The 13,173-nt window shown below is 49.9% G+C and overlaps 1 protein-coding gene across 1 annotated transcript in view; it reads right to left on the reverse strand.

Annotated features, from left to right (window-relative positions):
- CASQ2 (calsequestrin 2) overlaps positions 1 to 13,173 on the reverse strand; it is a 301,670-nt gene that overhangs the window by 104,054 nt on the left and 184,443 nt on the right. The window contains exon 2 of the mRNA XM_085620733.1: positions 12,358 to 12,442. Coding sequence (XP_085476859.1) covers positions 12,358 to 12,442 — 85 coding nt within the window. The remainder of the gene's footprint in view (positions 1 to 12,357; positions 12,443 to 13,173) is intronic.

Genomic DNA, 13,173 nt, shown 5'->3' on the forward strand with positions numbered 1-13,173 from the left:
GTACACAGAGGTCCCCCATGGGCTGAAGCATGCATTATACAACCCATGGGAGACCATTCAAAAGAGAACTACAGTCCTTCCATTGCAGCCTGTGTAAGCTGGTGCTAGCATCACTTACTAAAGATATGGGTTTCCTATATCGTATTGTATTGTATTTGCATTAATATAGTGCTTACTACCCCTGATGAAGCGTCAAAGCGATTTTTCGGTGAGTAGCACACTACTCCGGAACCCATACAGGATTAGTATTGAATTAGTATAGTGAAATGTGGAAGTAATGTGAGTGGTGGATAGGTTAGTCAGTTATTCGGATTCAGATGGATAGCGGAAGGATAGGACAGGGAAAAAAAGGTTTGTATTTATATAGCGCTACTTACCCCTGATGGGGTGTTAAAGCGCTTTTTGGGCGAGTAGCATGCTATTCTGGTGACTCATAAAGGATTAGTGGTGAATTAGTATAGAGAAATATTAAGTAATTTGAGTGGTGGATATTAGTTAGTTATTTGTAGTGAGAAGTCTTGGGTCACTGCACTTAAAACCTATAAGTCAGCCCTATAGCAGGCCTTTACAATCCTGGAGGCAGGGTGCTTGGTTCTAAGTGAGAGGGTGCACCTGCATGAGCAGGACACCCCTACAGCCTATGGGGTCCATCCTCCAGGGTTGTCAGTGAAGCAGCCATGTACTATATAGAGGGGCACCGCCTAATTACGCGGTGACCATCTCGAAACTGGCTGCAACGAATCCTATCACGTTTGGTATCAAACATGTTGGAATCATAACCCCACACCATAAATGGTGGGGGAGGTATAATTCCAAGCACTGGAAGGGCCCTTCGTTAGGCTCACAGTGTTCCTGGTACCAGCTTTCTAGTCCCGGACAGCATAAAATTGTTGCTGCCGACCAGAGACACATTTCTGCCCTCCTGCTGCTGAGCCAAGCTCGAGTAGGGGAAGGCAGATCAATAGGCATCCTGTCACAGGGAGGTGTGACCACCTCCCGGACAGGATTTAGTATATTGGGGCTGGGTGGGTGTGCTTGCCAGTGCCTGAAAGTCTGCATGAGGGGCACATTTGGTGCCCTCCGTACATATTTCATTTTAAACCAGTCCTGGGAGCCGTTGGCTCCCGCTCTGGCACAAAACTGCACAAAGGACATGGGAGTGACCTCCCCCCTGACCAGACGCTCCCCATGGAGGGTCTCCTGAATCGTTTCAACCCTTTCCTTAGGGTACTTAAGGGCTTACCTGTGTGTAGATCCCTAGATTAGTTGTGGGATAAGATTCAGATCAGACTCCACTGCACTTCTACCGTCGGGGCACTCTGGGCTTCGTTTGGGCCTGACTCCGTCTCCCTTCCATTCTGCTGCATCGTCTGTGCCTGTGCATCATAAAGGAGCCTTTCAAGGCCTGTGATGCATCAAAGACACCTGAAGGAATCTCCCTTGAAGTGAAGGGGTCACCGCAACCAAGTCGACCAGTCTGCTGATCCTGAGCTCCCCGGACTCCGAAAGGTTTTGCAACACAGGTGGTGGTTTTCCACAGCTCTCGCGGTCTGACCATCCCTCTCACCAAGTTTGAGGCCAGTATCCCTCGTGGGGGCTGCAATTACCGAACCCCTGTGCACCGCATCAACTTGCAGCTGCAAAGGCTTGTTGCCTTCCTTTCAGCGCGATCTTCGGACTCCAAGTAGCCCCAACCTTGAGCACCTCCAGTGACTAAATTCTTCATCCACACCGCATCGAATGCACCGTGGCCTGCTTCCTTTGGTGAGCTGCTTGAGGTCCTCCTGCGACTCCAGTGCCACCGGCCTGTGGGTCCTGTTGAGGGTCACCTTTGTTTTCTTTGGGCTCCCCTGATTGCTAGGGGCCTGCCCTGACTCCCCTGACTCACCAGACCTTTCTCCTTCCTCCCTGCGGCAGGTTTCTGAAGTCCTACATTGGGTTTGACTGCGGTTTCTGACACCAATTCACACATATTCACCAAGCTTCGCTGGTGTAGGTAACATGGGTACTAGGGTATCCCTGGGTCCCAAGAAAAGACGCCTTTGTAGCCAGATAAATAACGGAATAACTGTGGTTCGGTAAACAGGATCTGAAATGTGAAGACTTCTTTGGAAAATATAAAAATTCACCATGCGGAAATGGCCAGAATGAACCGAGAAGCAATTGGAAATACCAAAAAACATAAGGGGGGTGTAGTCACCCTTCTGTGAATTCCATAAAGTTTCCCAAAGGTGCACTGAATATTGGTGGATGTTTGTGGGTTTTAGCTGCTCTGTGGGAGGGTCAGATGTATGGACCTGTGGACTAGTGGCTAAGATAATGAATGAATGAATGTTGCACTTGTAGAGCTGACTGTTACTCGTAATTGAGCATCCTGAGCATCCTGGCACTATAAGGAATTTGAACCTGGGTTTAAATCCCGGCTTCCCAACTCGATCAAACTGTGTTATTCATGGCAGATCAATTTATGGTTCTCTGGCTCAGATCATAGATCTGTCAAATAATTGGGAGTGTCCAGGGGATTTGCACTTTTCTGTGCACGCGAAACAAGAAAATCTATAAATCCAGCCACATTGATCCATATACAGTCTCATGTGCCCTTTGTGACTGTCCGAAGAAAGGACATCACCCCCAGTAGCCACAGTGGCAACCTGTCCTTAACATTCAATAGAGGGGTGTCAGGTGTCTCTTTAGCACTGTTACAGTCAGGAGGGAAAAAGCCACCAAGGGCAGAAAAAGAAACCTTTAGCAAAATAGAAAGTTCTTGGTTGAAGATGAAGAGGTTTACAAGAGCTGTGAAGCAAGGCACTGAGACCACCTGAGATGGAACAGAGACCGAGCTGAGGACTGCCTCCCAGGAGGCACCGAGACCATCTGAGATGAAGCACGGAACGAGCGTAGGACGGCCTCCCAGGAGGCACCGAGACCACCTGAGATGGAGCAGAGAACAAGCATAGGACTGCCTCCCAGGAGGCACCGAGACCATCTGAGATGGAGCAGAGAACAAGCATAGGACTGCCTCCCAGGAGGCACCGAGACCACCTGAGATGGAGCAGAGAACAAGCAGAGGACTGCCTCCCAGGAGGCACCGAGACCACCTGAGATGGAGCATGGAATGAGCGTAGGACTGCCTCACAGGAGGCACCGAGACCACCTGAGATGGAGCAGAGAATGAGCAGAGGACTCCCCCCCAGGAGGCACCGAGACCACCTGATATGGAGCAGAGAACGAGCAGAGGACTGTCCCCCCAGGACGCACTGAGACCACCTGAGGTGGAGCAGAGAACGAGCAGAGGACTGCCTCCCAGGAGGCACCGAGACCACCTGAGGTGGAGCAGAGAACAAGCAGAGGACTGCCTCCCAGGAGGCACCGAGACCACCTGAGATGGAGCAGAGAATGAGCGTAGGACTGCCTCACAGGAGGCACCGAGACCACCTGAGATGGAGCAGAGAATGAGCGTAGGACTCCCCCCCAGGAGGCACCAGGCCCATCTGAGATGGAGCAGAGAACGAGCGTAGGACTGCCAGGAGGCACCAAGACCACCTGCAACAGCTGCAGAAAAATCCAGGCAAAGAGAATCTAAGGAGGAGTGTTAGACCTGGCACCATTGGCGTGGGTCTCCCTTCCATTTTTCGCTGTTATCTCCTCTGTTTTTGCTGGTATTAGATGCTCTGGGCGCTGTGCCACTGCCATTCAGTGCCACAGCGCGAATGCTCCCTGTGTAAATATGACATGTGAATTGGTATATCCATGATTGGCTTATTTGGTTTACCAGCTAGTCCCTAGTAGCGTGGCCTGTGTGTGCCCAGGGCTGGTAAACCAAATGCTGCTGGTGGGCCTGCAGCTCTGGTTTGCGCCACCCACAGAAGCAGCTTGTAAAGTGTGTCTCAGACCTGCCACTGCAGAGTCTGTGTGCAGTCCAGAACTGCCATCTTGGCTGTGAAGTGCACCCACTTCCCAGCCCCTGAAACTTCTCTTGGCATCATGTAAGTCACCCCTAAGGTAGGGTGCATTATATGTGTAAGGTAGGACATGCTCTGATGTGTGTAGCATGTCCTGGTAGTGAATTACACCCAATTTTGTTTTTCACTACTGTAAGGCTACCTGTTCTCCATAGGCCAGAATGGGCAGTTTAACTATTACATTCTATAGTCCTAACTGACCCAAAGAATATGGTAGAAAAACGAATTTAGTATGCCTGAGCTCAGAATATTAAAATACATATTTTAGTGAAGTTTATTTTTATATTCTGTGTTTGAAAATACCACTTTTAGAAAGTAGGTATTTTCTTGCCTAAGCCTTCCAGTGTGCTCTGCTGTTATGTGTATTGGCTGTCTGGTTTTGGAGGGACAGGGCAGGCTGAGTCAGACCTGGGTTGAATAGAGAGATCTGCATTGGAGTATGGGGAGGGGTAGCTCCTGGACCTGAATAGGGCTGTGCCTGGCAAGGTGAATGCTGGCTCCACCTCCCACTGTGCGTCTGATGGCAGACCCCCTCTTTCTGGAAGGAAGGATGCAGCCTGGTAAACAAAGTGCTCCAGGGCTGGGCAGAACTGGTTCTGGCTGGGTTCAGAAACTTGTAGCTTCTGAGAACAAATACTTTTGGGGTATAAATATCTGTGCTGAAACCCCTACAATTTGTATTGCTCCTGGACAACAAGAAGAACCTCTGTCCGTGTAACTAAAGGAATCTGCCGGAGAAGGATTGTCCTTGTGCTTGTGTGCTGTTTCTTGGATTGGCCTGCAGTAGTTTTCACTGGACTTGGAAGAAGAGGATAAGGACTTTGAAGAGAACTTTTATTTCAACTTGCTAAAGCAATCACCCAAGGGCTAGAAGAGAGCTAGCCTCCTGCTGGAGTCTCAGGCACATCAGACTACACCACCAGCCGCCTGTTTCCTCCCAGCGAGGATTTCTATCTGCAGGTGAGGCTCCTGTGAGTTCCAGGGCCTCTAGTTCTACTCCAGAGAAAAGAGTGCTGAAAGTCGTCGCTAACGCCCGTTTGCGAGCCGCCGCAGCTGAAGCGCGTACGAAAAATCGTCGCGCTGCTGCAACTGAGGACTCGCTACCGGAGATCATCTCATCACACGTTTGCGGGCTGCCAAATGCTCGCTGACCTCAAGATTATCGCATCGCACGTTTGCGGGCTGCCAAAGGCTCGCTAACCTGAAGATCATCGCATCGGACGCTTGCGGGCCTCCAAGTGCTCACTAACCAAAGATCATCTCATCGAGTTCATCGCTTCATGACATCGCAGCGCGGACGCCGGGCATCCGCCATCTTCATCGCATCGCACCCGGATCGTCGCTCCCTAGTGGAGCGCCATTTCTTCTCATCGCAACAGGCTCGCACACGCAACAGGCTCGGCGCATCATCCTCCCTTGCGGCAAGGATTTCAACGCATCGCCGGCTTAGCGTGAGGAAAATCATCGCTACAGCTCCTTAGCGACATTTGGGTTGTTTTGCTACAGAATCCAGGTACTTTGTAAGTAAAAGGGTCGCAGAGACCACTACTTTGAACTGAACTCCTCTTTGCACACTTGAACTATTTTTGCAGCATTTTAAGAGTACCCCTATTTTTCTAGTATTGTGGCTTTTTACTGTTATTGGTCTTGTGTTATGTCTATATATAAAGATACTTATTTTTTATAACTACTAGTGTGGTGTCCCTTTGTAGTGTTCCTCACTGTGTTACTGTGTATGGTCATAAATGCTTCACACACTGCCTCTGAGATAAGCCTAGCTGCTCGTGCTACGTTACCACAGGGTTGAGCAGGGGTCATCAAAGGGTGTAGCCCGCTTACTCTGACTTAGGGAGAAGGGTCCCTACTTGGACAGTGGCCAGCCATTGCCAACTAGAGACCCCCATTTCTAACAAGGAGGATGAATGCAACAAAAATAGGGAATCTAAAGGATTGTGCTGCATCGTTTTTAGATCCAACCTTTCTTGTGTATGAGTGGAACAGGAAACAACATCACAGGAAAATGGTCGAGTGCTATCTTGGACCAGGGAGCTTCAGCAGCACAAGCAGGGAAGGCTACCATCTTGGGTCAATCAATCAATCAATCATATAATTTGTAAAGCGCACTAGGCGGGTAGGAATGAAGGTGAGAAGTTGGCCTGGTATATACTGTCCACTAATTAAAGTGGGCAACTTGTACCAGTCCAAATGACCCTTATGGTGATTAGGTTATAGATAACCTTTATGAAAGCTATCCTAGTGGTAGCTATGGAGACCAGCCTTCAGGCTACGGCTTGAAGGAATGTAAAGCAGCTTGGTTTACCAGATCAGAACCTCCTGAGTAATCAAATGAAAGGAGAACCACACAAGTGTTATATAAAATATATGTATTTATTACTAAACACTTTCTACTAATCTCTATATGAGATTAGAGCACAAAACACACAATACTTAATCAATAGAATGACAGTAAATAGCACAAAACACAGCGGGCTCCAGGGGAAGACCGAACCATATACTAAAAAATTGTATAACAATAATGACTTCAATAGACACAGGGCCTAGAACCTGTAGAATCGCTGGGACCCCAAGGAACCACCCAAAGGAGTGACACAGGAGACCCACGGGGGACGGGTGCAGTGTGGGAACACAGACGCGAGCTCCGTACAACTCTATGGGAAAGTTGCAATTGGACAATGACAGTTTAAGGACACTTCGGAGAGGACTTCAAGCAAACCCTTTGGAACATAGAAGGTTCTAAGGCCAGTACCCTTATGAGTACAGTGGTACCCGTGTTACCTATCCCAGAGTAGCCGGGTGCCGTGGTGTCGGAAACCCTCGTCGTTTTCAATGGCTGATGTGAAGAAGTGCTGCTGCCGGGAAGATGAAAAGTGTCCGGTGAAATCCAAGCCTGGATCCAAGGTGAGAAGAACCTAAAAGTAGAGGAGACAGAGTCTGGGTCACTTCAGGGTGACCAAGGGCACGATAAACGAATGCCAACCGATGTCGGGTGCTTCAGGTGTGAAGATAGAATGCATGACTCTGCAGCCACGGGGACCAGGAGACATCGACGATGACCAAAGTCCGGAGGTGAGCTGTCCCTCGAACGATATCGAATGCTGAGAGGTCAGTGTCCGGATTGAACTCCAACAAGCCTTGGTAAAGGCAACCCACGCGGACAGAGGAAACAGGTTATGGTATGAACCAGCAAGGTCCAGGAGGGCAACGTTTGGAGAAACCAGGGAAGCCCAAGGAAAATCAAAGTGACCCTTGCCAGGACCCACCGGCCAAAGGACCAGGGATCGCGAAGGGACCTTGAGCGGAATTGCAAAGCACCAGCCCACAGAGCACTCATGGACTGGAGGCCGGAGATCTTCAGTGGAAATGCTGCTCGGGCGGGACTACACGTAGTACAAAGCACAGCCTCAGGGATCTCCAAAAAGCATATGCTGCTGCAAAAGTACACGGTGCACAGGAGTTCAGGTTGCACGGTCCCCACGAGGAATACTGGTCTTATAATTGCTGAGAGAGCAGATCAACCTCAGAGATGGCCAGGAACCCACCTCCTGTGTTGCAGAAATCTTCTGAATCCTTAGGAGCTCGGGAAATGCAAACCGGTAAGATGCGACTAGGTGCCTACTGCTGCAGGGGAGTAATTCCTTTACTCCAAGGGAGATTCTTCAGTTGTCCAGCAAAGTGTAGACCATCGAAGTACGTGGTTTCTGCTTGCAGAGTTTACTCCAGGTAAAATCCAAAGTCCAGTAGTCAGGTTTCCCACTTTATACCCAGGGAAGGGGTTGGACTGACTCTGGGGACCCTCCTAGGGGTGAGGCAGGACAGAGGGGTGGCTACACCCATGTCCCTTGTCCTGTTTCGCGCCAGAGCAGGAGCAAATGGGTCCTGCAACCGGTTTGAGCTGGACTATGCATGGGAACACCAAATGAGCCCCAGTGCAGACTTTCTGGCACTGTCAGAGTGCACCCACCCAGCCCCAATACACTAACGCCTGTCTGGGAGGTGGTTACACCACCCTGTGACAGGAAACCTATTGTCAGGCCTTCCTCTGCTTGAGCTTGGCTCAGCAGCAGGAGGGCAGACTCGTGTCTGTGGCTGGCAGCATCCATTTTGGAATGCCCAGGTTGAGAAAGCTGGTACCGGGTGTACCTGTGTTTCGCATAAGTCCCTCTAGAAGGGTGGAATCATACCTCCCTCGCCAGTTACTGGTGGGGAGGTATGATTCCAAGGTATTTGACACCAAACACGACATGTTTCTAAGCAGCCGTTTTAAAGTTAGCATTTACCACGAGGTTATAATGCACTTAAATATGTATGGTTGGCTGCTGCATAGACAACCCCGGAAAATAGGTTCCGAAGGCTGCAGAGGGTCCCTGCTCATGCAGGGGCACCCTCTCACATAAAACCCAGCACCCTTCCTTCAGGATTGTTAAGGCCTGCCATAGGGGTGACTGCTAGGTTTATATGTGTAGTGATTTAGAAAAGATATAGGGAACCTTTATCTAAGTAAGGGGTGCATGCACCACCTTACACAGGCTGCTGTAGCAGACCTGTGGTGTCATTTTTAATTGCCTCTCAGGGGTGGCATAATACATGCTGCAGCCCGTGGGAGGTCTCATGGTGTACCATTTACTAGGGACTGATAAGGTTACCCCAAAATCCAATCTGGAGTGTACATAAAGTGGATGCAATCAATTTAGAGGACAAAGCAGATAGACTGGGGTCCTGGATAGCAGGATCCCAGTCGGCCTATGTCAAAAACAGTGATACATCAGCAAAAAGTGGGGGTAACCATAAGAGGCAGATCCTACTCTCCTACACTCAGGACTTAGGTGCATAGAGAGAGCGGTGCTTCTATCTCAGTGTTTAGACGACAGGGGTTCTCTAGCTCAGGTCTGAGGTGCATAGAGAGAGCTGTGCTTCTATTGCAATGTTTAGATGGCAGGGGTCTCTCGCTCAGGACTGAGGTGCATAGAGAGAGCTGTGCTTCTATCTCAGTGTTTAGACGACAGGGGTCTCTAGCTCAGGACTGAGGTGCATAGAGAGAGCTGTGCTTCTATCTTAGTGTTTAGATGAGAGGGGTCTGTAGCTCAGGACTGAGGTGCATAGAGGGAGCTGTGCTTCTATCTCAGTGTTTAGACGACAGGGGTCTCTAGCTCAGGACTGAGGTGCATAGAGAGAGCTGTGCTTCTATCTCAGTGTGTAGATGACAGGGGTCTCTAGCTCTGGACTGAGGTGCATAGAGGGAGCTGTGCTTCTATCAAAATGTTTAGACGACAGGGGTCTCTAGCTCTGGACTGAGGTCCATAGAGAGAGCTGTGCTTTTATCTTAGTGTTTAGATGACAGGGGTCTCTAGCTCTGGACTGAGGTGCATAGAGAGAGCTGTGCTTCTATTGCAATGTTTAGACGGCAGGGGTCTCTCGCTCAGGACTGAGGTGCATAGAGAGAGCTGTGCTTCTATCTCAGTGTTTAGACGACAGGGGTCTCTAGCTCAGGACTGAGGTGCATAGAGAGAGCTGTGCTTCTATCTTAGTGTTTAGATGAGAGGGGTCTGTAGCTCAGGACTGAGGTGCATAGAGGGAGCTGTGCTTCTATCTCAGTGTTTAGACGACAGGGGTCTCTAGCTCAGGACTGAGGTGCATAGAGAGAGCTGTGCTTCTATCTCAGTGTTTAGATGACAGGGGTCTCTAGCTCTGGACTGAGGTGCATAGAGGGAGCTGTGCTTCTATCTTAGTGTTTAGATGACAGGGGTCTCTAGCTCTGGACTGAGCTGCATAGAGGGAACTGTGCTTCTATCTTAGTGTTTAGATGACAGGGGTCTCTAGCTCTGGACTGAGGTGCATAGAGGGAGCTGTGCTTCTATCACAGTGTTTAGATGACAGGCTCTCTAGCTCAGGACTGAGGTGCATAGAGGGAGCTGTGCTTCTATCAAAATGTTTTAGACGACAGGGGTCTCTAGCTCAGGGCTGAGGTGCATAGAGGGAGCTGTGCTTCTATCACCGTGTTTAGATGACAGGCTCTCTAGCTCAGGACTGAGGTGCATAGAGAGAGCTGTGCTTCTATCTTAGTGTTTAGATGACAGGGGTCTCTAGCTCTGGACTGAGGTGCATAGAGGGAGCTGTGCTTCTATCACAGTGTTTAGATGACAGGCTCTCTAGCTCAGGACTGAGGTGCATAGAGAGAGCTGTGCTTCTATCTTAGTGTTTAGATGACAGGGGTCTCTAGCTCTGGACTGAGGTGCATAGAGGGAGCTGTGCTTCTATCACAGTGTTTAGATGACAGGCTCTCTAGCTCAGGAATGAGGTGCATAGAGAGAGCTCTGCTTCTATCTTAGTGTTTAGATGACAGGCTCTCTAGCTCTGGACTGAGGTGCATAGAGGGAGCTGTGCTTCTATCTTAGTGTTTAGATGACAGGCTCTCTAGCTCTGGACTGAGGTGCATAGAGGGAGCTGTGCTTCTATCGCAGTGTTTAGATGACGGGGTCTCTAGCTCTGGACTGAGGTGCATAGAGGGAGCTGTGCTTCTATCGCAGTGTTTAGCTGACAGGGATCTCTAGCTTAGGACTGAGGTGCATAGAGAGAGCTGTGATTCTTTCAAAATGTTTAGACGATAGGGGTCTCCTACTCAGGACTGAGGTGCATAGAGAGAGCTGTGCTTCTATCTTAGTGTTTAGATGACGGGGTCTCTCTAGCTCAGGACTGAGGTGCATAGAGAGAGCTGTGCTTCTATGTCAGTGTTTAGATGAAAGGGGTCTCTAGCTCAGGACTGAGGGGCATAGAGAGAGCTGTGCTTTTATCAAAATGTTTAGATGACAGGGGCTCTGTAGCTCATGACTGAGGTGCATAGAGGGAGCTGGGCTTCTATTGCAATGTTTAGATGGCAGGGGTCTCTCGCTCAGGACTGAGATCCCCAGAGAGAGCTGTGCTTCTATCACAGTGTTTAGATGACAGGGGTCTCTAGCTCAGGACTGAGGTGCATAGAGAGAGCTGTGCTTCTATCTTAGTGTTTAGATGACAGGCTCTCTAGCTTAGGTCTGAGGTGCACAGAGAGAGCTGTGCTTCTATCGCAGTGTTTAGATGACAGGGGTCTCTCTAGCTCTGGACTGAGGTGCATAGACAGAGCTGTGCTTCTATCTTAGTGTTTAGATGACAGGGGTCTCTAGCTCAGGACTGAGGTGCATAGAGAGAGCTGTGCTTCTATCTTACTGTTTAGATGACAGGCTCTCTAGCTTAGGTCTGAGGTGCATAGAGAGAGCTGTGCTTCTATCACAGTGTTTAGATGACAGGGGTCTCTCTAGCTCTGGACTGAGGTGCATAGACAGAGCTGTGCTTCTATTGCAGTGTTTAGATGACAGGGGTCTCTAGCTTAGGACTGAGGTGCATAGAGAGAGCTGTGCTTCTATCACAGTGTTTAGATGACAGGGGTCTCTAGCTCTGGACTGAGGTGCATAGAGAGAGCTGTGCTTTTATCAAAATGTTTAGATGACAGGGGTCTCTAGCTCTGGACTGAGATGCATTGAGAGAGCTGGGCTTCCGTTGCATGTTTAGATGACAGGGGTCTCTAGGTCAGGGCTGGGGTACATCGAGAGAGCTGTGCTTCTATCTCAGTGTTTAGTTGAGAGGGGTCTCTAGCTCAGGACTGAGATGCATAGAGAGAGCTGTGCTTCTATTGCAGTGTTTAGATGACAGGGGTCTCTAGCTTAGGACTGAGGTGCATAGAGAGAGCTGTGCTTTTATCAAAATGTTTAGATGACAGGGGTCTCTAGCTCTGGACTGAGATGCATAGAGAGAGCTGTGCTTCTATCACAGTGTTTAGATGACAGGGGTCTCTAGGTCAGGGCTGGGGTACATCGAGAGAGCTGTGCTTCTATCTCAGTGTTTAGATGAGAGGGGTGTCTAGCTCAGGACTGAGGTGCACAGAGAGAGCTGTGCTTCTATCGCTGTGTTTAGACGAAAGGGGTCTCTCGCTCAGGACTGAGGTGCATAGAGGGAGCTGTGCTTCTATCAAAATGTTTAGATGACAGGGGCTCTGTAGCTCATGACTGAGGTGCATAGAGAGAGCTGTGCTTCTATCGCAGTGTTTAGATGACAGGGGTCTCTAGCTCAGGACTGAGGTCCCCAGAGAGAGCTCTGCTTCTATCACAGGTATAGATGAGAGGGGTCTCTAGCTTAGGACTGAGGTGCATAGAGGGAGCTGTGCTTCTATCACAGGTATAGATGAGAGGGGTCTCTAGCTCAGGACTGAGGTGCACAGAGAGAGCCGCAGACTGCGTGCTTTGTCTTCAGAGTAGGAACAGGAGGTGCTGAAGGGCACAAGGCGCGTCATCCAAGCTTTCAGAAATCTGTCCAAGGTCATTATCGTCACCACAATTAAAAGACTTACCAAGCTTTTTGGCGAGTTTGGCCCCTTTCTTGGAATCCACCAGGGCGATGCCCACGCCCTTCTTCTCCAGGACCTGAGCAGTCAGCTGAAAGAGAAGGGGAGAGAGTGAACTCCGCGGAGCTGTGTGCACTGCTCCCGTCCAAGCACACTAGGGCCTTGCACTCCGCCCACTCAGCTGCACCCCGAGGAAGGGTCACCCGCAGAATGTGGCTGAAGATTGCTAAGGCCAGAGGGGGCGCATCTAAACCCCAAAGCACTTTTTATGTGTGATCAGTGGGGAGCAGGTGAGACACCTGGTGAAGATGAGGGGGTTGGGGGTGGGGGGATGTTTTTCATAGACCAGGACCCAAGGAAGGGGACCCCTTGGAGACACCCCGGCATCTTTGGGGCTGGTGGGAGGTGGAGGGGTCTACACAGGTAACTGAGCATCCACAGGTAAGTGTTCGCGGGAAACGAATCCTACACCTTAGACATTCCTACACCCCATGCATTACTACACCAGGCATTCCTACACCGCAGACATTCCTACACCCCATACATTCCTACACCAGGCATTCCTACACCAGGCATTCCTACACCGCAGACATTCCTACACCCCAGATATTCCTACCCCAGGCATTCCTACACCCCGGACATTCCTACACCAGGCATTCCTACACCAGGCATTCCTACACCAGGCATTCCTACACCGCAGATATTCCTACACCCCAGATATTCCTACCCCAGGCATTACTACACCCCGGACATTCCTACACCCCATACATTCCTACACCCCAGACATTCCTACACCCCAGACATTTCTACACCCCAGACATT

Source organism: Triturus cristatus, chromosome 8 (assembly GCF_964204655.1).
Source record: "Triturus cristatus chromosome 8, aTriCri1.1, whole genome shotgun sequence".
Lineage (NCBI taxonomy): Eukaryota > Metazoa > Chordata > Amphibia > Caudata > Salamandridae > Triturus > Triturus cristatus.